Source organism: Pithys albifrons, chromosome 29 (genome assembly GCF_047495875.1).
Source record: "Pithys albifrons albifrons isolate INPA30051 chromosome 29, PitAlb_v1, whole genome shotgun sequence".
NCBI lineage: Eukaryota > Metazoa > Chordata > Aves > Passeriformes > Thamnophilidae > Pithys > Pithys albifrons.
The window spans coordinates 1,823,641-1,851,203 of NC_092486.1; the positions used below are offsets into that span (position 1 = coordinate 1,823,641).

The 27,563-nt window shown below is 56.3% G+C and overlaps 1 protein-coding gene across 5 annotated transcripts in view; it reads right to left on the minus strand.

The window, feature by feature from the left end:
* Positions 1 to 4,321: 4,321 nt before the first annotated feature.
* LOC139683681 (hexokinase-2) overlaps positions 4,322 to 27,563 on the minus strand; it is a 60,336-nt gene continuing 37,094 nt past the window's right edge. For 2 of the 5 annotated variants that reach the window (XM_071579044.1, XM_071579043.1), the window contains 16 exons: positions 26,556 to 26,704; positions 26,231 to 26,350; positions 23,364 to 23,459; positions 23,117 to 23,216; positions 22,039 to 22,222; positions 20,731 to 20,886; positions 18,684 to 18,917; positions 16,379 to 16,683; positions 15,656 to 15,804; positions 14,830 to 14,949; positions 14,639 to 14,734; positions 12,068 to 12,167; positions 11,795 to 11,978; positions 10,151 to 10,306; positions 7,556 to 7,789; positions 4,322 to 6,301 (listed from right to left, as the gene is read on the minus strand). In XM_071579044.1, coding sequence (XP_071435145.1) covers positions 6,157 to 6,301; positions 7,556 to 7,789; positions 10,151 to 10,306; positions 11,795 to 11,978; positions 12,068 to 12,167; positions 14,639 to 14,734; positions 14,830 to 14,949; positions 15,656 to 15,804; positions 16,379 to 16,683; positions 18,684 to 18,917; positions 20,731 to 20,886; positions 22,039 to 22,222; positions 23,117 to 23,216; positions 23,364 to 23,459; positions 26,231 to 26,350; positions 26,556 to 26,704 — 2,528 coding nt within the window. In that variant the 3' untranslated portion in view covers positions 4,322 to 6,156. Of the gene's footprint in view, positions 6,302 to 7,555; positions 7,790 to 10,150; positions 10,307 to 11,794; positions 11,979 to 12,067; positions 12,168 to 14,638; positions 14,735 to 14,829; positions 14,950 to 15,655; positions 15,805 to 16,378; positions 16,684 to 17,327; positions 17,354 to 17,754; positions 17,799 to 17,856; positions 17,908 to 18,683; positions 18,918 to 20,730; positions 20,887 to 22,038; positions 22,223 to 23,116; positions 23,217 to 23,363; positions 23,460 to 26,230; positions 26,351 to 26,555; positions 26,705 to 27,563 lie in introns of those variants that run through there. The other 3 variants (XM_071579046.1, XM_071579047.1, XM_071579048.1) reach the window with 3 other exon arrangements.

Consider the following 27,563-nt stretch of genomic DNA (forward strand, 5'->3'; position numbering starts at 1 on the left):
CTGGACAAGGGGACCCCATGCTGGGATCTCACCACCCTGCAGTGTGGTGAGGACGTGGGATGTGGAGCAGGAAAGTCATCCTGGTGTCCTTTCCCAGATGTGAAGGATCCCTGGACCTCCCTGTGCCCCGTGCTGGGGTCTCACCTCACTCCAGCAGGGTGAGGATGTGGGATGTGGAGCAGGAACCTCATCCTGGTATCCTTTCCCAGATGTGAAGGATCCCTGGACCTCCTTGTGCCCCATGCTGAGGTCCCACCAGCCTCCAGGGTGTGGAGCAGGAATCTCATCACGGTATCCCAGATAGGAAGGATCCCTGGACCTCCCTGTGCCCCATGCTGAGGTCCCACCACCCTCCAGGGTGTGGAGCAGGAATCTCATCACGGTATCCCAGATAGGAAGGATCTCTGGACCTTCTCTTGCCCTGTGCTGGGGTCTCACCTCCCTCCAGCATGGTGAGGATGTGGAGCAGGAAAGTCATCCTGGTATCTTTTTCCAGATAGGAAGGATCTCTGGACATCCCTGTGTCCTGTGCTGGGGTCTCACCACCCTCCAGGATGCAGAGCCAGAACCTCATCCTGGTATCCTTTCCCAGATATGGATTTTCCTGGACCTCCCTGTGCCCTGTGCTGGGGTCCCACCACCCTCCAGGGTGTGGAGCAGCAAAGTCACCCTGGTATCTTTTTCTAGATAGGAAGGATCCCTGGGCCTCCCTGTCCTCTGTACTGGGGTCCCACCTCCCTCCAACAGAGTGAGGACATGGGATGTGGAGCTGGAAATTATCTTTTTCCAGATAGGAAGGATCCCTGGACCTCCCCCTGCCCTGTGCTGGGGTCCCACCTCCCTCCAGTGTGGTGAGGATGTGGGATGTGGAGCAGGAACATCATCTTGGTATCCTTTCCCAGATATGGATTTCCCTGGACCTCCCTGTGCCCCGTGCTGGGGTCCCACCACCCTCCAGGATGTGGAGCAGGAAAAGTTATCCTGGTAACCTTTTCCAGATAGGAAGGATCCCTGGACCTCCCTGTGCTGGGGTCCCACCACCCTCCAGTGTGGTGAGGACATGGGATGTGGAGCAGGAAACTATCCTCTTCCAGATAGGAAGGATCCTTGGACCTCCCTGTGCCCCGTGCTGGGGTCCCACCATCCTCCACGATGTGGAGCAGGAAACTCATCCTGATATCCCAGATATGAAGGATCTCTGGATCTTCCTGTGCCAGGGTCCCACCACCCTCCAGCATGATGAGGATGTGGGATGTGGAGCAGGAAACAATTCTGGTATCCTTTTCCAGATAGGAAGGATCCCTGGACATCCCTGGACCTCCCTGTGCCCCGTGCTGGAGTCCCACCTCCCTCCAGCATGGTGAGGATGTGGGATGTGGAGCAGGAAACAATTCTGGTATCCTTTTCCAGATAGGAAGGATCCCTGGACATCCCTGGACCTCCCTGTGCCCCGTGCTGGAGTCCCACCTCCCTCCAGCATGGTGAGGATGTGGGATGTGGAGCAGGAAACAATTCTGGTATCCTTTTCCAGATAGGAAGGATCCCTGGACATCCCTGGACCTCCCTGTGCCCCGTGCTGGAGTCCCACCTCCCTCCAGCATGGTGAGGATGTGGGATGTGGAGCAGGAAACAATTCTGGTATCCTTTTCCAGATAGGAAGGATCCCTGGACATCCCTGGACCTCCCTGTGCCCCGTGCTGGAGTCCCACCTCCCTCCAGCATGGTGAGGATGTGGGATGTGGAGCAGGAAACTCATCCTGGTGATCTTTCCCAGATGTGTGAAGGATCCCTGGGCCTCCCTGTGCCCCTCCTGGCTGTGGTGGGACCCTCAATGCAAGCAAACCCCCCTTCCCAGCCTCCTCCCTGTTCCCAGGGCCCAGCAGCAGGGAATTTGGGCTGGGCTGGGTGAGGGGAGCACAGAAACCACATCACAATCCCCACAGTGGGTGGTGGTTGTTTTTCTCTCTTTATTGTCACTGAGGAGGAGCAGCAGTGGTGGCCAGGGCAGCTGGGCAGGACAACACCACACCGGGGCAACAGTTTATGAAAAGTACAAAAATAAGGAAGCCTCTATATAATATCATTGCAGTCAATTGCTAAAAATAAATATTGTAAACACGACAGAACAACATCAGGTGAATCTACAGCACTCGCTTGTGCAGCCACACACTCTTTGGCTTCACGACTCCCCTGCCCACAGAGCCAGTGCCCACACCCAGATGCATTTCCTTTGCTTCAGGCCACAGGGATTTCAGGCTGCTCAGGGATGTCACAAGGGAAAGAGCTGCCCCCTCTCCAGGAATTGCCTCTTTCTGCCTTCATTTTTTAACCAGAGCAAGCAGATGCTGGACTGAGATTTTCCTGCCCTGCTGGAGGGGAGGGGGTTGTGGCAGGGTGGGGGCTCAGGGCTGCCCACTCCAGTTTATTCTGTTGTTACCTTGTACCACCCTGGCACGGGGATTTCTGCCACAGTTTTACACCTCTGCCCTGCCCTGCACTTGGACCTTTCACCCCCTTATCTCTCTGACAGCTGGACAGGTTGGGATTGTCTGATAAGGGAGAGCAGGCACAGAGTTATCTCGGGTCAAACTGCTCTGGGCCAGAGGTCTGTGCCCACAGATACAGCTGGCACACCTTGGCTGGCTGAGCATGAGCTTCTCCCTCAGCAGCCCCAGGTTCCAGGAAGGGAAGAGGCAAATTCCACCTGCCACGCTCAATAATTTGCTGATTGTGTTTATATATGTCTATATATATATATATTAAAAGCCCAATAAAATCCTGGTCAAAGTAGCAACAAGGAGAGAACTGCCAGGGAGGAAAGGCCAGACTCTGTTCCCTGCTGCCTGTGTGGCCAGAGAAGGTGCTGGAGCACCAGGAGTGCAAAGAAAATGCATCCAAATGGGAACAACTCAGCAAAGCAAAGCCATCCTAAACCCACAAAGCAGCACTTCTTCCTGGAGGGAAGACACAGACTGGGCAAGGCCATCTGAGCAGTCTGTCTGTCTGTCCCTACAGATTTGATCTTCCCTTCATATCATTAATTAGGATTTAATCTTCCCTTCTTCATTTGAACACATTCACAGAACATCCCGTGGCGTGAGGTCCCAGCCAGTACAGAAAGCACCTCCTGGGGGCCCACCAGGAGCACAGACCCCTCCAGGGGTCCCATGAACCCTCCTGGGAGCCTGGGGAGGGCAGATCTGCACTCCAGGGATCAGCAATCCCAGGGATCAGGAATCCCAGGGATCAGGTTCCTTGAGCAGATCTGCACTCCAGGGATCAGCAATCCCAGGGATCAGGAATCCCAGGGATCAGGTGCCACAGGCAGATCTACACTCCCAGGATCAGGTTCTTTGGGCAGATCTGCACTCCAGGGATGAGCAATCCCAAGGATCAGGAATCCCAGGGATCAGGTTCCTGGGGCAGATCTGCACTCCAGGGATGAGCAATCCCAGGGATCAGCAATCCCAGGGATCAGGTTCCTTGGGCAGATCTGCACTCCAGGGATCAGGAATCCCAGGGATCAGGTTCCTTGAGCAGATCTGCACTCCAGGGATCAGCAATCCCAAGGATCAGGAATCCCAAGGATCAGGTTCCTTGGGCAGATCTGCACTCCAAGGATCAGGTGCTTGGGCAGTTCTGCACTCCAGGGACCAGCAATTCCAGGGATCAGGTGCCTTGGGCAGATCTGCACTCCAGGGATGAGCAATCCCAGGGATCAGAAATCCCAGGGATCAGGTGCCTTGAGCAGATCTGCACTCCAGGGATCAGCAATCCCAGGGATCAGCAATCCCAAGGATCAGGTACTTGGGCAGATCTGCACTCCCAGGATCAGGTTCCCTGTGACACTTCCCATATTGCTCCTGACGGAACGTTCCAGGCCCTGCTTCATTCTGGGTCAAAGCAAAAGTTTTTCTCCTGGATATCCAGGTGGGTATCCAGGGGTGTGTCCCTCTGCCCAAGCCCAGCCAGAATTCCACCTCAGGGCTGATCCTTCCTGCCCCTCTCCAGCCCATCCTTTGCTCCAAGCTCAACTCCCCCTTCCCCTCTCACTCTCTCAGTCACCCTCTCCTGAATCAAAAGCAGAGCTGCTCAGATCCCAATCCTTCCCATCCTGTCCCCAAAACTGCTGGTGTGGAGAGTCCCTCTCCCTGACTGCTGGAAACTCTATGGATTCCCAAAGGGGAACAGCTGGCTAAGAGTAAAATCAGCCACTAATGCAACTCTGCACAGTGTAGCAGCTAAAAACATCTCTGGTTCCATTTCCCAGTAGGCAAAATGCTGGTTTTTCTGAGGAAAAAAATCACACAAAACTGCTTGGTACCAGATTAGAGGATTTCTGTATCATCCTTCAGGAATTTATTTGACATCTTCTAAAACTTCCACTAAACTTGGTTTCTTACATCGTTTCTATACACAGGTTTTATTTGTTATAATTGCCTCGAGGCTTATAAAAAAATAAGCATTTAAAATGCCCAAAAGAGGAATTTTGCTTTAAAATTGTGCTACTGAACTTGACCCCCAACACAGAAGAAAGACTTTTGGTAATGAGGTTACCCCAAGCAGTATAAAAATATACATAAAAATAGACAAAAACTCTATCCTCCAATCTGAAGGGCTGTTTGTGGGGATTATTAGTTATTATTTTTTTTGTACATCACTGGAATTTCATTATCTTTTGCTAAATATTTACAGAAACCCCCCACCCTCTGTTGGCCTCTGCTCCCTGGGGCAGAGACCTGCAGGGTTTGGTTCACCCAGACTTTCATGTTGGCAAAAACCCAATCCCTGTGTCTCACAGGAGTGATGCCCAGACAGCCCTGAGGATGCCACATGGCAAGGAAGTGACACCAATTCCTGTCACCCCACGGAGGACACTTTGGTGGTGCCTCGCTGAGATCCCACCTGTGCTCAAGCAGAGAGCCCTGGGTGGTCTCACCCACTCCTGGAGGGCAGGGCACTAAATCAAACCTCTCCTAGGGTTAAACCCAGCCTAAACCCAGCAGCTCCTGGCCTTCTGCTTTCCCTTTTGTCCTGGGGGTAAAGTCAGAATGCCCAACCCTCTGGTCCAACCCTCCTCAGGAATTTTGGGTCTTTTCCTCCAGTTCTACCCCAAGAAAATTTTAAATTAAAAAAAAAAATTACACAAGAGAAAAAAAAAAGAAGAAAATAATTACTCTGTCCCATTTCTTCACTGACATGAAAAGGTGACATTAAAACTAAGCCATACAACTCCCCCCCAAGACTATGTACAGAAAAAAGATCTCTTAAAACATAAATATACAGTGTATAAACCCAGTGCCACCTGAAGGCTGCAGACCAGAACTGGCTCACAGACACAAAGCAAACCAGGGCAGACAGTTTGGGGGCTCACTGGGGAGGTGCCCACCCGTGGCAGCTCCTCGTGCCCACAACCTGCCAGGGAGGGGACAGTGGTGGCCAGGGGGGGTGACACGACCCTAAACACACACCAGGGTGTGGTGGGGAGAGCTCAGGGAATGGGATCCCACCCTGAACCCCCAATTCTTTCCAGGCACGTGCTCTGCTGGAGCAGCTCCGGGGCCCCTCTGGGCCGGCCCCAGGGGGGTCTCCAGCGCTGCCCACCCAGGCAGGGACTGGCACCTCCGATGCCGCTGGGGCTCTGCACCCTGTGCTTTAAGAGTCACCATGACTTTCATGGAAATAACACAGCCTTGATCAGGGTAAAAGACTAGTGGAGGTCTTTAGCCCAATCTTAGAGGTTTTTGCTTCTACAGCACGGACACGAACATAAATAGGTACCATTAAAGTGACGATGCAGTGTCTGAATTATCTGAGCGTTATCCCTACGAGGGCAGGGGTGGGAGGAGAGCTGGGGGGTGGCAGGGGCTGGGGTGGGACAGCTCCAGCTCGACCTGGGAGTGCAGGGAGAAGCCAAAAGACACTGTGAGCTTTGCTCCACAGGCGGTTTTACGGCATGCAAGGAAACTCCTGGGACAACACTTGGAACAGAGCCCACGGCGTCTCCAGTCCCACCGTGGCGCCTCGGAGGACGAGTAAAGCTACGAGTCTGCTTGGAGGGGACGGGGGGGTGTGAGTGTGTGCACAGAGGGAGGGGCTGGGTGAGGAAACGTCCTGTTTTGTGGAAACCAAGCTCTGGGGCACAGCTGCCTCCCTCTACCGCTGGCCGGCCTCGCGGATGCGGCACGCCACGGCCGTGATCAGCGCCGCGCCTTTGCCGCTGCCGTCCTCCGACTGCAGGAACGTCACCTCACACTTCGGGGACAGCTCCTTCACGGTGTCCTGCATGACGGTGGAGAAGCTGCGGGCACAGCCAGAGGGAGGGGGTTAATGGCAGGAGGGGAGAGGGCACGGCCCCAAAGCACTGGGTGGCCTTCATGGAGACTCAGAGAGGGACACGGAGACCAAGGGGAGGGAGGGAGGGGAGGGAGAGTGGGTGGATGGATGGATGGATGGATGGATGGATGGATGGATGGATGGATGGATGGATGGGTGGATGGATGGGTGGATGGATGGGTGGATGGATGGGTGGATGAATTAGTGGATGTGTGGATGGATGGATGGATGGATGGATGGATGGATGGATGGATGGATGGATGGGTGGGTGGGTGGATGAATTAGTGGATGTGTGGATGGATGGATGGATGGATGGATGGATGGATGGATGGATGGATGGATGGATGGATAGATGGATGGATGGATGGATAGATGGGTGGGTGGATGGATGGATGGATGGATGGATGGATGGATGGATGGATGGATGGACGGACGGACGGACAGACGGATGGATGGATGGATGGATGGATGAATTAGTGGATGTGTGGATGGAGGAATGGGTGGAGGGATGGACGGATGGATGGACGGACGGATGGATGGATGGATGGATGGATGGATGGATGGATGGATGGATGGATGGGTGAATGGATGATGGATGGAGAGAGAGCTGCCAGGGATGAGGCTTGGGAAGCCCAACTCTCCATGCTTCAGCCCAAGCCCACAGTTACAGCACAAACACAACATGCCTTCACTCAGGACTAACCCCAGCCCCTTCTCAAGTCCCACTGAGTCCTGAGAGCACCAATAACCCTCAACAGCCCTGACCAGCCTCCCCTGGGGGAGTCTGCAGAGCCTCCCTCTGCCCATTGGTCCCTGAGCCCTATTTAAGCTCAGCCCAGTGTTTTAGTCCCTGTCTGAGCTCCACTGTCCAGCAGCACCAGCCTTCAGCTCTGGCATGGCCACATTTTCATGTGGCCATGGACCTTTGTGATCCAGCTCCTGGCCTGACCTCTTGGTTCAGACCTGCTCCATCCCCATGGAGTCCTGGTTGAATCTGGTCACCTGGTGGGACTGGGGGAGGTCCCTGCTGCGTTACCCTCTTCGTGCCTCCTCCTTTAGTGATCAGCTGGCTCTGGCTGTGCCTGAGTTCAGCTCAGTGCCCAAAACACCCCAAATCCTCCCCACCACCCCTTGAGCCTTCCCCTTGATTGCCACAACTTCCCAAGGTGTTCAGATGATGCCCCCCTGGAGCCCAACCCCAGACCCCAGAGCCACTCACTGCGGGTGCAGCTTGTAGAGCGTCCCGTCCACGCCCACGGTGACCTTGAGGAAGTCGAGCCCGCGGTTCTCGCGGATCTTGTCCACCACGGCGGCCATGCCGGCGCCGCAGAGCTGGGCCGCGCGCCGCGCCACCACCGCGCACACCTCCTTCACGATGATGCTGTCGTCGCACGTGGACTCCAGCCCCAGGTGCTGCAGGATGGAGCGCACCTGCAGCAGCGCCAAGCGGTCACTGTGGAGGGCAAGGGTGGCGTTAGGGCACGGAGCAACCCGGAGCTGTGGCTGTCCTGTCCCTGCCTGTGTCCCACAGAGTCCAAAGGATCAGGAGATAGAGAAACCTGGAGCTGTGGCTGCCCCATCCTTGTCTGAACCCCACAGAGCCCAGAGGATCAGGAGATAGAGAAACCTGGAGCTGTGGCTGCCCCATCCCTGCCTGTGTCCCACAGAGCCCAGAGGATCAGGAGATAGAGAAACCTGGAGCTGTGGCTGCCCCATCCCTGTCTGTGTCCCACAGAGTCCAGAGAGAGGACCAGGAGATGGAGCAACTTGGAGCTGTGGGTGCCCCATCCTCACCTGTGTCCCACAGAGTCCAGAGAGAGGATCAGGAGATACAGAAACCTGGAGCTGTGGCTGTCCCGTCCCTGCCTGTGTCCCACAGAGCCCAGAGGATCAAGACATAGAGAAACCTGGAGCTGTGGCTGCCCCGTCCTTGTCTGAACCCCATAGAGCCCAGAGGATCAGGAGAAGGAGCAACCTGGAGCTGTGGCTGCCCTGTCCTTGTCTGAACCCCACAGAGCCCAGAGGATCAGGAGAAGGAGCAACTTGGAGCTGTGGCTGCCCCATCCCTGCCTGTGTCCCACAGAGCCCAGAGGATCAGGACATAGAGAAACCTGGAGCTGTGGCTGCCCCATCCCTGTCTGTGTCCCACAGAGCCCAGAGAGAGGCTCAGGAGATGGAGCAACCTGGAGCTGTGGCTGCCCCGTCCTTGCCTGCGTCCCACAGAGCCCAGAGGATCAGGAGATGGAGCAACTTGGAGCTGTGGCTGCCCCGTCCCTGCCTGTGTCCCACAGAGCCCAGAGGATCAGGAGACAGAGAAACCTGGAGCTGTGGCTGCCCCATCCCTGCCTGTGTCCCACAGAGCCCAGAGGATCAGGAGACAGAGAAACCTGGAGCTGTGGCTGCCCCGTCCCTGCCTGTGTCCCACAGAGCCCAGAGAGAGGCTCAGGAGATGGAGCAACCTGGAGCTGTGGCTGCCCCATCCTTGCCTGCACCCCACAGAGCCCAGAGGATCATGGAGTGGGTCACAGAGGCTCATGGTGTGGGTCATAGGGGATCTGCAGCCCTCTCCAAGCTCAGCTTTCAGAGCTGGGTGCATCCCTGGGGTGAGGGCATGGGTGGCATTAGGAGATGGAGCAACTTGGAGCTGTGGTTGCCCTGCCCTTGCCTGTGTCCCAGAGGCTCGTGGTGTGGGTCACAGTGGCTCTGCAGCCCTCTCCAAGCTCAGCTTTCAGAGCTGGGTACAGTCCTGGGGTGAGGGCATGGGTGATGTTAGGAGAAGGAGCAACTTGGAGCTGTGGCTGTCCCATCCTTGTCTGAACCCCACAGAGCCCAGAGGATCATGGAGTGGGTCACAGAGGCTCAGAGTGTGGGTCACAGTGGCTCTGCAGCCCTCTCCAAGCTCAGCTTTCAGAGCTGGGTACAGTCCTGGGGTGAGGGCATGGGTGATGTTAGGAGAAGGAGCAACTTGGAGCTGTGGCTGCCCCGTCCTTGTCTGAACCCCACAGAGCCCAGAGGCTCAGGAGATGGAGCAACCTGGAGCTGTGGCTGTCCCATCCTTGTCTACACCCCACAGAACCCAGAGGATCATGGAGTGGGTCACAGAGGCTCGGGGTGTGGGTCACAGTGGCTCTGCAGCCCCCTCCAAGCTCAGCATTCAGAGCTGGGTGCATCCCTGGGGTGAGGGTATGGGTGGCATTAGGAGAAGGAGCAACTTGGAGCTGTGGCTGTCCCGTCCTTGTCTGAACCCCACAGAGCCCAGAGGCTCATGGTGTGGGTCACAGAGGCTCAGGGTGTGGGTCACAGCAGTTCTTCAGCCCCCTTCAAGCTCAGCATTCAGAGCTGAGTGTGGCCCCAGGGTGAGGGCATGGGTGGCATTAGGAGAAGGAGCAACTTGGAGCTGTGGGTGCCCTGCCCTTGCCTGTGTCCCACAGAGCCCAGAGGCTCATGGTGTGGGTCACAGAGGCTCAGGGTGTGGGTCACAGCAGCTCTTCAGCCCCCTCCAAGCTCAGCTTTCAGAGCTGGGTGTGGCCCTGGGGTGACATCCTCATCAGAGAGGCTATTCCAGGACAAAGCCATCCACTCAGAGCGTGACACCCATGACCTTTCTCTTCCCAGGGCAGAGGATAAAGAGACATCTGTTCTGCCCACCCCAGACAGTCTCCTCATCTCTCCATGCTGGAGCTGCCAGAACCACGTGGCCTCTGCTGAATTATCTGTGTGGCACCACCCTGGGTCATCCTGGCTCCAGACCCAGTGCTGGGACTTCTCACCAGCCTTGGAAATGCTTCCCCCAAACTCCATCTCTGGGCCTCACCTCTCTATCTGGGACAGGAACTTGGTCTCAAAGATCCCTCTGGTCTTCAGCCTCTCCGAGATCCGTCCCCGGAAGAGCAGCCCTCGCTTGGTGAAATCCATCAGGATGTTGCGCACGATCTCCCCCAGGTACATCCCACTGATCATCTTCTCAAACCTGGGAAGGAGAGGACGAGGATGGACATCGGGATGAGAGGGGACACTGGGTGTGGGTGGGGATCCCAGCTCTGCCAGGTGCCTTTGGTGCAAGCCCCTGGAGCAAGCCCAGCAGTGCAGCCCCATCCCATGGGCAGGGGACAAGGGACACTTCAGTGTGTTCCATGGCACAAAGGACACCTCCGTGTGTTTCATCACACAAGGGACACCTCAGTGTGTTCCAAGGCACAAAGGACACCTCAGGGTGTTCCAAGGGATAAGGGACACCTCAAGCGTGTTCCAAGGGACAAGGGACACCTCAGTGTGCTCCAAGGCACAAAGGACACCTCAGGGTGTTCCAAGGGATAAGGGACACCTCAAGCGTGTTCCAAGGGACACCTCAGTATGCTCCAAGGGACACCTTGGTGTGTTCCAAGGGACAAGGGACACCTCAGGGTGTTCCAAGGGATAAGGGACACCTCAAGCGTGTTCCAAGGGACACCTCAGTGTGTTCCAAGGGACAAGGGACACCTCAGTGTGCTCCAAGGCACAAAGGACACCTCAGGGTGTTCCAAGGGATAAGGGACACCTCAAGCGTGTTCCAAGGGACACCTCAGTGTGCTCCAAGGGACACCTTGGTGTGTTCCAAGGGACAAGGGACACCTTGGTGTGTTCATGGCACAAAGGACACCTCAGGGTGTTTCATCACACAAGGGACACCTCAGTGTGTTCCAAGGCACAAAGGACACCTCAGGGTGTTCCAAGGGATAAGGGACACCTCAAGCGTGTTCCAAGGGACACCTCAGTGTGTTCCAAGGGACAAGGGACACCTCAGTGTGCTCCAAGGGACACCTTGGTGTGTTCCAAGGGACAAGGGACACCTTGGTGTGTTCATGGCACAAAGGACACCTTGGTGTGTTCCAAGGGACAAGGGACACCTTGGTGTGTTCATGGCACAAAGGACACCTTGGTGTGTTCCAAGGGACAAGGGACACCTTGGTGTGCTCCAAAGGACACCTCAGTATGTTCCAAGGCATAAGGGACACCTTGGTGTGCTCCAAGGGATAAGGGACACCTCAGTGTATTCCATGGCACAAGGGACACCTCGGTGTGTTCCATGAAACAAAAGACACCTTGGTGTGTTCCATGAAACAAAAGACACCTTGGTGTGTTCCAAGGGACACCTTGGTGTGTTCCAAGGCACAAGGGACACCTTGGTGTGTTCCAAGGCACAAAGAACACCTCAGTGTTTTCCAAGGGACACCTCAGTGTATTCCATGGCACAAGGGACACCTTGGTGTGTTCCAAGGGACACCTTGGTGTGTTCCATGGCACAAAAGACACCTCAGTGTGTTCCATGGCACAAGGGACACCTCGGTGTGTTCCAAAGCCAAGCTCTGCCCTGCTCATCATCCTCTGATGCTCCACCAAGGGGTTGGTGGGGCAGAGCCACTCCTGGACCCCCAGCCTCGTCAGGGGTCCCTTGCAGCCCCCCAAAGCCACCACCCACCTCTGCTTGCCGGGGTTGAGGGACAGCTCATCCACAGCCACGTCGAACTCCGTCCGCACGTCATCCAAGCAGCCGCTGTCTCCAAAGGCTCCCCACTCCATGTTCACACACATCCTGCCCTCGTCCCCTTCCACCAGCTCCACGTTCCTCATCTCCTCCATGTAGCAGGCATTGCTGCCCGTGCCTGTGGAGGGGAGCAGAGGGATAAGAGCCCATGGACACCTCCTGCATCCCTGGGGCAGGTGTGGGGCCACGAGGGGTTTGAGTCCTCACCCACTATCAGCCCAACTTCACAGTAGGGATCCTCATAGCCACAGGTCATCATGGTGCCAACCGTGTCGTTCACCACGGCCACCACGTCCAGGTCGAACTCCTGCAGAGGGATGGATTGCACAGGTTATTCCTGGAGGGCTCCGAATTCCTGCCATGGCTGCTCCCACAGCTGGGAAAGGGACTTGTCTGCAAGGGTGGGAGTCAGAGGATCCCACAATGGTTTGGGTGGGAGTCAAGAGAATCCCAAATGGTTTGTGTGGGAGTCAGAGGATCCCACAATAGTTTGGGTGGGAGTCAGAGGATCCCAAATGGTTTGTGTGGGAGTCAGAGGATCCCAAATGGTTTGTGTGGGAGTCAGAGGATCCCAAATGGTTTGGGTGAGAGACAGAGGATCCCACAATGGTTTGGGTGGGAGTCAGAGGATCCCACAATGGTTTGTGTGGGAATCAGAGGAACCCAAATGGTTTGTGTGGGAGTCAGAGGATCCCACAATGGTTTGGGTGGGAGTCAGAGGATCCCACAATGGTTTGTGTGGGAGTCAGAGGATCCCACAATGGTTTGGGTGGGAGTCACAGGATCCCACAATGGTTTGTGTGGGAGTCAGAGGATCCCACAATGGTTTGGGTGGGAGTCAGAGGATCCCACAATGGTTTGTGTGGGAGTCAGAGGATCCCAAATGGTTTGTCTGGGAGTCAGAGGATCCCACAATGGTTTGGGTGGGAGTCAGAGGATCCCACAATGGTTTGGGTGGGAGTCAAGAGAATCCCAAATGGTTTGTGTGGGAGTCAGAGGATCCCACAATGGTTTGTCTGGGAGTCAGAGGATCTCACAATGGTTTGGGTGGGAGTCAGAGGATCCCACAATGGTTTGGGTGGGAGTCAGAGGATCCCAAATGGTTTGTCTGGGAGTCAGAGGATCCCAAATGGTTTGTCTGGGAGTCAGAGGATCTCACAATGGTTTGGGTGAGAGTCAGAGGATCCCACAATGGTTTGTCTGGGAGTCAGAGGATCCCACAATGGTTTGGGTGGGAGTCAGAGGATCCCACAATGGTTTGTGTGGGAGTCAGAGGAATCCAAATGGTTTGGGTGAGAGTCAGAGGATCCCAAATGGTTTGTGTGGGAGTCAGAGGATCTCACAATGGTTTGGGTGGGAGTCAGAGGATCCCACAATGGTTTGTGTGGGAGTCAGAGGAATCCAAATGGTTTGTGTGGGAGTCAGAGGATCCCACAATGGTTTGGGTGGGAGTCAGAGGATCCCACAATGGTTTGGGTGGGAGTCAGAGGATCCCACAATGGTTTGGGTGGGACTCAGAGGATCCCATAATGGTTTGGGTGGGAATCAGAGGATCCCACAATGGTTTGGGTGGGAGTCAGAGGATCCCATAATGGTTTGGGTGGGAGTCAAGAGAATCCCAAATGGTTTGTGTGGGAGTCAGAGGATCCCACAATGGTTTGGGTGGGAGTCAGAGGATCCCATAATGGTTTGTGTGGGAGTCAGAGGATCCCACAATGGTTTGGGTGGGAGTCAGAGGAGCCCAAATGGTTTGTGTGGGAGTAAGAGGATCCCACAATGGTTTGTGTGGGAGTCAGAGGATCTCACAATGGTTTGTGTGGGAGTCAGAGGAACCCACAATGGTTTGGGTGGGAGTCAGAGGATCCCATAATGGTTTGTGTGGGAGTCAGAGGATCCCAAATGGTTTGTGTGGGAGTCAGAGGATCCCACAATGGTTTGGGTGGGAGTCAGAGGATCCCACAATGGTTTGGGTGGGAGTCAGAGGATCCCAAATGGTTTGTGTGGGAGTCAGAGGATCCCACAATGGTTTGGGTGGGAGTCAGAGGATCCCAAATGGTTTGTGTGGGAGTCAGAGGATCCCATAATGGTTTGGGTGAGAGTCAGAGGATCCCACAATGGTTTGTGTGGGAGTCAGAGGATCCCACAATGGTTTGTGTGGGAGTCAGAGGATCCCACAATGGTTTGTGCTGGAAGGGACCTTAAAGATCATCTCATTCTACTCCTTGCCATGGGCAGGGACACCTTCCACTGTCTCAGGTTGCTCCAGCCTGGCCTTGGACACTTCCAGGGATGGAGCAGCCACAGCTTCCCTGGGCACCCTGTGCCAGGGCCTGCCCACCCTCACAGGGAAGGATTCTTTCCTCATATCCAACCTAAATCTCTCCTCTTTTAGTTTAAAACCACCCCCCCCTTGTCCTGTCACTGCCTGTCCTCCATCAGCCCCCCAGCATGGACACCCCACCTGGCTGCAGGTGACACTCAGAGCTCAGACCCCTCCAGCTGCACAGGGGCAGGGTCAGCCCTGCCAGGAGCTCAGGGTGGTCTGTGCCAAGGAAAGGAGCCGCTGCCTCCCTGAGTCCTGACCAGACAAGTCTTCTCCAGCCCTGGCCAGGAGCCAGCTTGTAGCTCCAGGGGCTGGAAATCCAACCTCAGGTGGTGAGTAAGGGCGGCTGTGAAAACCCTGACACTCATTAGCCGTGAGCTCAGCCGGTAATTAGTTTTACAGCCCAATTAAAGATGCCAAGGGATGTGGAGCCTCCCCGCCCCGTGCCCGCTCACCTCTCTCCGGTGGATCGCCTCCTTCAGCAGCCCCACCACGTCCTCCCCCTCACAGCCCGTCGCCTTGAAGCCCTTTGTCCACTTCAGCAGAATTCCCTGGAGTGGGAAAAACCCCCCAGTGAATCCCCCAGGACACGAGGTGGGAGGCACAGCCAGGGAGAGGGCATGGATGGCAGGAGGGTGGGGGTTACCTCATCCAGGTTGTTCTGCTGGCAAGGGAAGGAGAAGGTGAAGCCGAGTGGGAGAGACACGCCCTTCATGCCCATGTATTCCAGGAAGTCGGAGATGCAGTGGACAATGTGGTCAAAGAGCTTTGGATGAGCAAAGACAAAAGGAGATGTTACCACCACAGTCTGAGCCACACTGGGTGCCAGCCTGCCTGACCTGCTGGGGATTCCAGCCCATTCCCAGGCCTGTTGGAATGTTCAAATCCATTCCCAGGACTTTGAATGGAGCGGGACACTCCTCAGCTGCACCGTGGGACGTGAGCAACCCCAAAAAGCCCCTTTTTCACCCTCTTCCCCACCCACACTGTGGCCATATCCCTGCAAAACCCCCACCTGGCAGGCCCCAGGAGGGACAGGGGCCAGCAGGGAGGTGACCAATTTCCCTGGAGTGACACAGGAATCAGGTCCCTGTGCAAGGGATCCCCTGAGCCCATTTGCAGGAGATACTCCCAGTCCCCAAGCACTGCCTGGAGTGGTTTGCAAAACTCTTTCCAAATAAGACTCTGGAGACATCTTTCCCTGCTTGTGTTGTGGTTTCCCTCTCTGGGAAACAGGGATGAGACTTATCTGTCCTTGTGGAGTGTGTGGGATTTGGGGAGGTTGTGTCATGTATGGGAATAACACCATTTCTAACCTAACAACCAACCTCCAGCTTCCCAAACTCAGAGCCTTGGGCTGGGCTCGCTGCTCTAAGGCAGGACCAGCCTTCCCCACTCCTGCAAAGGCAAACCCAGCTCTGTGCTCAGCCCTGTCCCAGCCACCTTTCCCCTCTCCAGGTGCCCCTCCTGACCTCCTCTCCTGTCCCCTGCATGATCTCCACGGGGATGGAGTAGATCTTGTTGTGCATCTCCACGCCGCGTCGCATCCCGTTCCGGACACGCACCAGCAGCACACGGAAGTTGGTCCCTCCCAGGTCCAGGGCCAGGAAATCTCCCTTTTCTGCAATCCAAGAGAGGATCATCAGGAATGATCCCAGCATGGAGCACCCAGAATGTGGCACAGACCTGCCCTCTTGCTGGGAGAGGGCTGGAAACGGAGATGTGGATGGGAATGGAGAGCAGGGAGTGCAGGTAGGAAGGTGATGGAGAGGTGATGATGAGGCTTAGAATGATGGAACCGTGGAATATTCTGAGTTGGAAGGGACCCACAAGGATCACTGAAATCCAACTGCTGGCTCTGCACAGGTTTCAAACCAAGGTCAGGCTCCTGGCCCAAGCCACAGGCAGAACCAGGAGCAGAACCACCTCATCCCCAGGATGAGGGTGGGGAAGAGTCCCGTGGTGGGAAAAACCACAGAAAAAAAACCCAGGCTTTGTGCTGAGCCAGGTGCAGAACGTCCTGCAGGCTCCGTGGCTCCGGCTCCTGCTGGAGGTTTGTGCCACTCCCACCACAAAGAGGGAACCAGCCATGGCAAAGGTCCCAGCCCTTCCCAAGGACCTCAGGAGCAGCAGGAGGAGGACACACACGGCCTGACACACAGGACATATGTAGATTTACACACAGGATACACCACCTGTGCCATCAGGAGTTGAGCACACGTAGGTGGGCAGCATTTTCACCGTTGCCTCCTCGTGCGTCTCCTTGCCCAGCCCTTTCTCCATCTCCATCCTCATCCTCTCCTTCACCTCCAGCAGCTGCTCGTGGCTCAGCTTGAAGGGCTCCAGAATCTTCTGCCGGGCCTTGTGCTGGGCATCCAGCCTGTATGCCACGGCTGTCACCATGGCTGCCCCTTTGCCGCTCCCGTCCTCCGAGCGGATGAACCGGATCTCGCAGTCCGGCAGCAGCTTCCGCACCGTCTTGTGGAGCCGCCGCGCGAAGCTGCGGGGGAGGAGGGGGGAGAGAAGGGACCTGAGTGTGCCACACAGGCAGTGGGACACTCTGGGGATGCCCTGGCACGGGGGTATTTGGAGATGCTCTGATTGTGCTGTGGGCAGGAGCAGATCTGCAGTCCCTCTCCCTGTCCCCATCCCTTTCCCACTCCCTGTCCCCATCCCCATCCCTCTCCCTGTTGCCATCCCTCTCCCTCTCCCTGTCCCCGTCCCTGTCTCCACCCTTATCCCCATCCTTCTCCCTCTCCCTGTCCTCATCTCTGTCCATATCCCTGTCCCCACCCCCATCCCTCTCCCTTTCCTCATCCCTGGCCCAATCCCTGACCCTCTTCCTGTCCCCATCCCTGTCCCTCTCCCTGTCCCCATCTCTGCCCCCACCCCTATCCCCATCCCTTTCCCTCTCCCCATCCCTCTCTCTGTCCATGTCCCCATCCCTGTCTTTCTCCATGTCCCCATCCCTTTCTCTCTCCCTGTCCCCATCCTGTCCCTTTCCCCATCCCCACCCCATCCCTGTGTCCCCAGGGTTTCACTTGGGGGTGTTTCTTGTAGACAGAGCCATCCACTCTGATGGTGGAGCGCAGCCTGTCCCCACCCTGTCCCCCTCCTCATCCCCAAATCACCCCAGGGTCTCACTGGGGGTGTTTCTTGTAGACAGAGCCATCCACTCCGACAGTGGAGCACAGTCTGTCCCCACCCTGTCGCCCTCCCCATCCCCACCCCATCCCTGTGTCCCCAGGGTCTCACTGGGGGTGTTTCTTGTAGACAGAGCCATCCACTCCCACAGTGGAGCGCAGCCTGTCCCCACCCTGTCCCCCTCCCCATCCCCAAGTCCCCCCTGGGTTCTCACTGGGGGTGTTTCTTGTAGACAGAGCCATCCACTTCAACGGTGGAGCACAGGCTGTCCCCCTCGCCATCCCCATCCCATCCCCAAGTCACCCCGGGGTCTCACTGGGGGTGTTTCTTGTAGACAGAGCCATCCACTCCAACAGTGGAGCACAGCCTGTCCCCACCCTGTCCCCCTCCCCATCCCCACTCCATCCCTGTGCCCCCAGGGCCTCACTGGGGGTGTTTCTTGTAGACAGAGCCATCCACTCCGACGGTGGAGCGCAGTCTGTCCCCATCCTGTCCCCCTCCCCATCCCCACGTCCCCCCAGGGTCTCACTGGGGGTGTTTCTTGTAGACAGAGCCATCCACTCCGACGGTGGAGCGCAGCCTGTCCCCCTCCCCATCCCCATCCCATCCCCAAGTCCCCCCATGGGTTCTCACTGGGGGTGTTTCTTGTAGACAGAGCCATCCACTCCGACGGTGGAGCGCAGCCTGTCCCCCCTCCCCATCCCCACCCCATCCCTGTGTCCCCAGGGTCTCACTTGGGGGTGTTTCTTGTAGACAGAGCCATCCACTCTGATGGTGGAGTGCAGCCTGTCCCCACCCTGTCCCCCTCCTCATCCCCAAATCACCCCAGGGTCTCACTGGGGGTGTTTCTTGTAGACAGAGCCATCCACTCCGACAGTGGAGCACAGTCTGTCCCCACCCTGTCCCCCTCCCCCTCCCCATCCCATCCCTGTGTTCCCAGGGCCTCACTGGGGGTGTTTCTTGTAGACAGAGCCATCCACTCCGACGGTGGAGCACAGGCTGTCCCCCTCCCCATCCCCATCCCATCCCCAAGTCCCCCCTGGGTTCTCACTGGGGGTGTTTCTTGTAGACAGAGCCATCCACTTCAACGGTGGAGCACAGGCTGTCCCCCTCCCCATCCCCATCCCATCCCCAAGTCCCCCCTGGGTTCTCACTGGGGGTGTTTCTTGTAGACAGAGCCATCCACTCCGACGGTGGAGCACAGTCTGTCCCCCCTCCCCATCCCCACCCCATCCCTGTGTCCCCAGGGTCTCACTGGGGGTGTTTCTTGTAGACAGAGCCATCCACTCCGACGGTGGAGCACAGTCTGTCCCCCCTCCCCATCCCCACCCCATCCCTGTGTCCCCAGGGTCTCACTGGGGGTGTTTCTTGTAGACAGAGCCATCCACTCCGACGGTGGAGCGCAGCCTCTCCACGCCCTTGTTGTCCTTGATGCGGCGCAGGACGGCGGCGAGGGTGGCCCCGCACAGGCTGGCCGAGCGCGTCGACACGATCTGGCAGATGCGCAGGGTGGCCAGGCAGTCCTCGTGGGATGGCTCCAGCCCCAGCTTGCTCAGGATCTCCTGGGCCTTCTGCAGCCCTTCCTTCTCCCTGTGAGCACAGAAAAGGGTCTTGGGAATGCGGCTTGTGCCGTGGGATGGGGTGGGTTTGCACAGTGGGATGGAGAATCTCGACCCCAGAAAAGGGTCAGCCCCTGGGAATGTGCCTTGTGCCGTGAGGTGGGCTGGGTTTGTGTGGTGGGGTGGAGAATCATGACCCCAGAAAGGGTCTACTCCTGGGCATGTGGCTTCTGCCATGGAGTGGGGTGGATTTGTGCAGTGGGATGGAGAATCATGACCCCAAAAAAGGGTCTATCCCTGGAAATGCAGCTTGTGCTGTGGGGTGGGGTGGGCTTGGGTGGTGGGGTGGAGAATCTCGACCCCAGAAAAGGGTCTACCCCTGGGAATGTGGATTGTGCCATGAGGTGGGGTGGATTTGTGTGGTGGGGTGGAGAATCATGACCCCAAAAAAGGATCTATCCCTGGAAATGCAGCTTGTGCCATGGAATGGGGTGGGTTTGTGTGGTGGGATGGAGAATAATGAACCCAGAGAAAGGTCTGCCCCTGGGAATGTGGCTTTTGGTGTGGGGTGGGGTGGGTTTCCACAGTGGGGTGGAGAATCATGACCCCAGAAAAGGGTCTACTCCTGGGAATGTGCCTTGTGCCGTGGGGTGGGCTGGGTTTGGGTGATGGGGTGAAGGATCATGACCCCAAAAAAGGGTCTGCCCCTGGGAATGTGGCTTGTGCTGTGGGGTGGGGTGGGCTTGGGTGGTGGGGTGGAGAATCTCGACCCCAGAAAAGGGTCTATCCCTGGAAATGTGGATTGTGCTGTGAGGTGGGGTGGATTTGTGTGGTGGGGTGGAGAATCATGACCCCAAAAAAGGATCTATCCCTGGAAATGCAGCTTGTGCCATGGAATGGGGTGGGTTTGTGTGGTGGGATGGAGAATAATGAACCCAGAAAAGGGTCTGCCCCTGGGAATGTGCCTTGTGCCGTGGAATGGGGTGGGTTTGGGTGATGGGGTGGAGAATCATGACTCCAGAAAAGGGTCAGCCCCTGGGAATGTGCCTTGTGCCGTGGGCTGGGCTGGGTTTGGGTGGTGGGGTGGGGTGGGATTCATACATGTCAGGCTGGCAAACCAAAGACAAGTTTGCAGGTGCTGCTCAGATAAGAATGGAATTTGTCCAGAGACCTTGAGCTGGTGCAGAAGTGAGAAAAGAAGCTACAGAAACTCTGTGGCATAACATCAAAAGATCTCTTTTATAAAGTTAAAATAAGTTGCATTAAGATGGTTTAGATCCAGCAATTTTTAGGAAATGGGTATTACTTAATAATTAGCTGTAGCTGGGTGATATTGGGTGGTTTGCAGGGTGTGTGTAGGTTTTAAGATTGTGTGGAACTGTGGGAAAAAGCAGCTCTGAATAGAGTCCCTCCTGAAACTTGAATATCCTTGTGCAAGAATAGTTTTAAATATTGTTAATGTAAACATAGTTGGACCTTCTCCCCCTTTTTCCCTTCTTCTGCTCCTCTTCCCTTCTCTCCACAACTACTGTAACCCATGATGAAGAGGACTGAGGAAAAACTACCAGTGAAACCCACATAAAATGAGATGCAGTCAAATGATTTATTTAATGGCAGGGGTTGAAGCCCCTGAAAAGCCCCTCAAAGGTCCAACTGAGAACTGTGTCTGTGGAGATCAGGGGTCGTGAGAGGGGTGGAGGATCATGGCCCCAGAAAAGGGTCTGCTCATGGGAATGCAGTTTGTGCTGTGGGCTGGGATGGGTTTGTGTGGTGGGGTGGAGAATCATGACCCAGGTGGGGCAGAAGGTGGGGTGGGACCAGGAAACCCCACGGATCTGACTTACTTCTCAATGGCAGAGACGTATCTGGTCTCGAAGTGGCCGGTGGTGAGCAGGTCTGGTGTGAGCCTTCCCCCAAACAACAGCCCTTCCTTGGTCATCTTCACCAGGATGAGTCTGACCAGCTCCCCCATGTACATCCCACTGATCATCTTCTCAAACCTGCCCACAGGGATGGAATCATGGAATGGCTCAGGTTGGAAAAGCCCTCCAAAATCAGTGAGCCCAACCATTCCCCCAGCACTTCTCAAAGTCACCACTAACCCATGTCCCCAGGGGCCACATCCACATGGCTTTTAAATCTACCCAGAGATGGTGACACCATCATAGAATCACAGAACGGATTGGGTTGGAAAAGCCCTCTGAGATCATCAAGTCCAACCCTTGGTCCAACTCCAGTCCCTTTACCAGATCATGGCACTCAGTGCCACGGCCAAGCTCAGGTTCAAACCCTCCAGGGATGGGCAATCCACCCCCTCTCTGGGCAGCCCATTCCAATCCCTGAGCACTCTCTCTGCAAACAATTTCTTTCTGCTCTCCAACTTCAATTTCCCCTGGCAGAGCTTGAGCCCATCGTGCCCCCTTGTCCTATTGCTGAGTGCCTGGGAGAAGAGACCAACCCCCAGCTGGCCACAACTTCCTTCAGGCAGTTCCAGACAGTGCTGAGGTCACCTCTGAGCCATCGCTCTGGGCAGCCAGTTCCAAACCTGACCACCCTTTCAGAGAACAAATTCCCCCTAATACCCAACCTAAACCTCCTGTCCTCCCCATAAGGCCCCCCAGGCCTCCTCTTCTCCAGCCTGAACGATGCCTGTGTTTGGCTGTGTGTGCCACGAGGTGGCCACAGGTTGACCTGAAAACCTGTTGGCAGCCTCCCATTCCCAAATGGAATCCAGGTAATCCCCTCCCAGAGCAGCTTAGCCCATCACTGAGAATATGAAGCCCTGTGGACACGACCATTGCTCTGAAAGGAGAATTTGTGGCCACCTGAAGGGGCTCAGTTTGCTGAGTGCCCCCAGAGTTCCTCCCACGCTGCCAACAGCCACGTGGGGAAGGGGAGATCTGTAGGACTGGGGTGTGGACATTAGGTGGGGGTGTTTGCCTGGGCTGGCAGATGACTCTGCTGGCCAGAAGGGGACAGGAATCAGCATGGCACGAGGGCAGGGGGTGGGATGGACGAGCCTGGTTGGTGATACAGCCCCTCTCTGCACCAGTGGCAGAGGACACGGTGACCCAGTTAGCTGGGGTGACCTCCCTGGTGGGAGGATGGACAATGCTGAGCAAACCACGAGCCCGGGCCAAGAATGTGCTCACAGTTGTTTGCCAGGGTTGAGCGAGCCCATGTCGATCTCACGGTCGAACTCGGTGCGGATGTCGTTGAGGACGCCGTCGTCACCGAACGCTCCCCACTCCATGTTGATGCACATCCTGCCCTCGTCCCCTTCCACCAGGTCAATGTGCCTCATCTCCTCCATGTAGCAGGCGTTGGTACCGGTACCTGGGCCAGGCATGGGGCACGGCGAGTGAGGACACTGCCTTGCCTTCATTCCCACCATCCCTCATTCCCACCATCCCTCATTCCCACCATCCCTCATTCCCACCATCCCTCATTCCCACCATCCTCCAGTCCCACCATCCCTCATTCCCACCGTCCCTCATTCCCACCATCCCTCATTCCCACCATCCCTCATTCCCACCATCCTCCAGTCCCACCATCCCTCATTCCCACCGTCCCTCATTCCCACCATCCCTCATTCCCACCATCCTCCAGTCCCACCATCCCTCATTCCCACCACCCCTCATTCCCACCATCCCTCATTCCCACCATCCTCCAGTCCCACGATCCCTCATTCCCATTATCCCTTATTCCCACCATCCTCCAGTCCCACCATCCCTCATTTCCATCATCCCTCATTCCCACCATCTCTCATTCCCATCATCCCTCATTCCCACCATCCCTCATTCCCACCATCCCTCATTCCCACCATCCTCTAGTCCCACCATCCCTCATTCCCACCATCCCTAATTCCCACCATCCCTCATTCCCACCATCCCTCATTCCCACCATCCCTCATTCCCACCATCCCTCATTCCCATCATCCCTCATTCCCACCATCCCTCATTCCCACCATCCCTCATTCCCACCATCCCTCATTCCCACCATCCCTCATTCCCATTATTCCTCATTCCCACCATCCCTCATTCCCACCATCCCACATTCCCACTTGGCCCAATGCACCAATACAGTGAAGGAAGCAAACAAACACCGAGATACCAGTTTTCCAACACTGACATCCCCCTCTTGTGTTTTTCCCCACAAAGACCCCAAAGCTTGCAAGGAGGATGCCCCTCTGGAGTTCCTGGAGGGATGGACCCCCTTGCTCTCACTCACCAACAATGAGCCCAACCTCACAGTTGTGGTCATCGTAGCCACAGGTCATCATGGTCCCCACCGTGTCATTCACCACGGCCACGATGTCGATGTCAAAGTCCTGAGAAGGTGGGAACAGGAGAGGGTGTGACCCAACATGAACAAAACACACCAGAACATCTCCATGGAGCCAAGGTCTCCTGCCCCAGGGATCTGTGTGCCCCCACCCCACCTCCCCAGGAGGTGACACACCTGCCCAGCCTCTTACCCCTCTCTTCTTGATGGACTTGCGCAGCATCGACACCACGTCCTTCCCCTCCACGCTGCTGCACTTGAACCCCTTTGTCCACGTCACCAGGATGCTCTGGGGGGTGACAGCAGGAGGGAAGGCTCAGGGTGAGACCCCCCAGGCCAGGGTGAGACCCCCCAGGCTGTGGGGCCCCCAGGACCAGGGACACAGGGCCCTGCAGGGGAGCTTCCCCGTTATCAGCTCCCCAGCGGCACCATCAGCCACGATTTCCGTGTCTGATAAAGTTTATGGCCATGAAATAACAAACAACACCTGACCTGCTCATTGCCCTCCCCAGCAGGAGGGAAAGTGGTTCCCTTGACCGGGTTTTATGGAACCCTGGGGCAAAATCTGTTCACCAGCCTCAGGAATGCTCCTTGACCCCACCCCTGAGGGGTGGGGAGCTCGGAATGCTCCTTGTCCTGTCCCTGCAGGGCGAGGGGCTCACAATGCCCTGTGGCACAAGGTGTGTCCCCCCCCACCAGAGTCACCTGGGCCGAGCCCTGGGGGGAGGAAAAGCACTGGAAATGTCCAACCCTCTGGGCACAGTAGGCAACACTTGTCCTGCCTCAGCCATGGGGAAACTGAGGTGTGGGGAGGGCACAACCCTGGCAAGGTCACGGTGTCGGGGCACAGACACTTCCTCCTACAGCTTCTTTGTTTTCATTCCTTTATTTTCCACATCCCCTGAGTTCATCAGCAGCAAATCACAGAATCACAGAATGGATTGGGTTGGAAAAGCCCTCCGAGATCATCAAGTCCAACCCTTGGTCCAACTCCAGTCCCTTTACCAGATCATGGCACTCAGTGCCATGGCCAAGCTCAGGTTCAAACCCTCCAGGGATGGGGAATCCACCCCCTCTCTGGGCAGCCCATTCCAATCCCTGAGCACTCTCTCTGCAAAGAATTTCTTTCTGCTCTCCAACTTCAATTTCCCCTGGCAGAGCTTGAGCCCATCGTGCCCCCTTGTCCTATTGCTGAGTGCCTGGGAGAAGAGACCAACCCCCACCTGGACAGAACTTCCCTTCAGGGAATTCCAGACAGTGCTGAGGTCACCTCTGAGCCTCCTCTTCTCCAGGCTGAACACCCCCAGCTCCCTCAGCCTCTCCCCACAGCACTTGTGCTCCAGTCCCTTCTCCAGCCTCGTTGCTCTTCTCACTTGGGTTGGAAGAGACCTCTGAGATCACCAAGTCCAACCCTTGATCCAACCCCACTGTGATCACCAGCCCAGGGCACTTGGTGATCACAGTGGGGTTGGATCAAGACATGGTGGATTCTCTGTCCCTGGAGGTGTTTCAGAGGACACTCAGTGCCATCATCCAGTCCCTTCTCCAGCCTCGTTGCTCTTCTCTGGCCCCGCTCCAGCCCCTCAATCTCTTGCCTCAACTGAGGGGCCCAGAACTGGACACAACACTCAAGGTGTGGCCTCCCCAAGGCAGAGTCCAGGGGAAGGGTCACTGCCCTGGGCCTGCTGCCCACGCTAGTTTTGATACCAAACTGCCAGTCTCCTCCTCCTCCCTGCAGCAGCCCAGGCACAGCAGCCTTGCCCCAGCCCCACGGGGAGGACGTGCCACATCGCTGGCACTCCATGGAGCTGCCCTGCTTTCCCATCCCCAGGGTGAGATAAGGGCAAGGAAGGCACCCCCTCCTCCTCCATGCCACGAGCCAGAGCCTGGTGAGGCCGTGGGTGGCAGGGACTGGCCACGTGCCTCGCTGGGCTCTGGCATGTTTAGTCTCCCAGCGAGGTCGCGGCTCCGGCGGAGCAGAGCGGAGCTGGCAGCGCTCAGAGTGGCACTGGGCACCCTCCCCTGCATGGGGGTATGTGCTGGGAGCCCTGGGCTGATGCAGCTCTGGGTGCAGCCAGGGAGAAGCTCCTTCCCATGGAGCTGCTTCCCATGCCACATCCCAGACGCCCTGAGATTCCTGGGATGCATTGTTGGGATGTGTTCCTTGCTCAGCCCTGCGGGCACACACGGGCACTGCCCAGCACAAGGACTCTGTCCAAGCTCACTGATGGCTGGTGGATGAAAACCCCTCAAGATAAATTAGGAAAAATGCAGGAAATTCAGAAATGCAGGAGAAGGCTCTGGGGAGACCTCAGAACCCCTTCCAGTGCCTAAAGGGGCTCCAGGAGAGCTGGAGAGGGACTTGGGACAAGGGATGGAGGGACAGGACAGAGGGAATTGTTTTATATCCACATAGAGTGGGACAGATGGGATATTGGGAAGGAATTCCTCCCTGTGAGGGTGGGCAGGGCCTGGCACAGGGTGCCCAGAGAAGCTGTGGCTGCCCCATCCCTGGAAGTGTCCAAGGCCAGGCTGGATCAACCTGGGATAGTGGGAGATGTCCTTGGCCATGGCAGGGCGTGGAACTGGATGGTCTTTAATGCCCCTTCCAGCCCAAACCATTCCATGATCTTATGAAAACCCAGCCAGGATGTGTTTAAAACAGGAGACCCACCACTACTCATCCTCATCAAGCAGCTTTAAAAAAGGCAACCTGGCACATATCCCCAGAAAACACTGATTTTCCTTCAAACAGGAGTTCTGTGGTGTGTTTGGAGAAGATGAGAAGCCACAGGGGTTACTGGGAAGTGATGCCAAGCAGTGCATTCCCTGGAGGAATGTTTCCTCCTCTCTGTCCCTGACTGTGCAGCCACTGCCCCATTCCACCAGCAACAAATATTCCTGACAAAAAGGGGAAGGAGCTGCTCTTAAACTCCTTTCACCCAGAAAATGGCTCTGAATGAGAAGAAAGGGCACATGACCCAAAATCAATGAGCCTAATTAAAAGCTTGAGCTAAATTGGTGTGGGACCCCCCGGTGAGCACTCAGCCCTTCACCCACCTCATCCAGCTTGGTCTGGTGACAGGGGAAGGAGAAGGTGAAGCCAAGGGGGAGTTTCTTGTCTTTGATTTTCAGCTTGTCCAGGAAGTTGGCCAAACACTCAGCGATGTGGTCGAACAGCTGGAGAAAAAGTGAAGAGTGAGACCTGCCAGGGCTGCCCACCCTGAGGGGATGTGCCCACAGCCCTGCCCACCCTCACCCACCCCCACTGGCTGTCAGGACTCCCTGGCACAGCATCCACCAGGATCCTGCTGGGCCAGCCCTGCCCCAGCCCCAGGACACAGCTGGGGGTCTCGGGGTGACACCTGGGAGGGGTTGGACCCACCTGGACCCCACTGCCCCTCATGAGCTCCTCGGGGATGGCGTAGATCTGGTTCTCCATCTCCACCTTCTGCAGCCCATTGTCCGACACCTTCACCCTCAGCACACGGAAGTTGGTGCCACCCAGGTCCAGTGCCAGGAAATCTCCATCCTCTGTGGGACCAGGACAAGGACCACCATGATTCAGAGGGTCCTGTGTGGACCACACCACAGCCCCAGGGTAACCAGCCACCTCCCAGCTGTGAGGTTAGGCCTCATTTTCTTAATATATTTTAATTTATATTTTGAATATATTTTAATTTATATTTTAATATATTTTAATGTATTTATTTGTTTTATTTGTTATTGTATTTTTTGGTATTTTCCCAGAGCTGTGGCCTGACCCTCCTCTGCACCTCTGACACTCCCATGGCTGATGGGGGATCAAAGTAGTGTTGTTGAGCCCTGGGGAGGATAAATCCCACCAGGCCCATCCAGAAAACCCCACACTCAAACCAACAGTGACCCCAGGCAAGAAGAGCTCCAGCCTCAGGCTCCATAAGGAAGGAGGCAGAGGAGCCATCCCTGCTGCTCATGGAAGCTCCCAAACCTCCATCCCGAGGGGTTTAAACCCTGTGAGCAGCTGTGGAAACACCAGAGCTTGGCTAAACTTCTGATAGATGGAAAAACCCATCCTGCCCATGAATCACAGAATGGATTGGGTTGGAAAAGCCCTCCCAGATCATCAAGTCCAACCCTTGGGCCAACTCCAGTCCCTTTACCAGATCATGGCACTCAGTGCCACGGCCAAGCTCAGGTTCAAACCCTCCAGGGATGGGGAATCCACCCCCTCTCTGGGCAGCCCATTCCAATCCCTGAGCACTCTCTCTGCAAAGAATTTCTTTCTGCTCTCCAACTTCAATTTCCCCTGGCAGAGCTTGAGCCCATCGTGCCCCCTTGTCCTATTGCTGAGTGCCTGGGAGAAGAGACCAACCCCCACCTGGCCACAACTTCCCTTCAGGGAGTTGCAGAC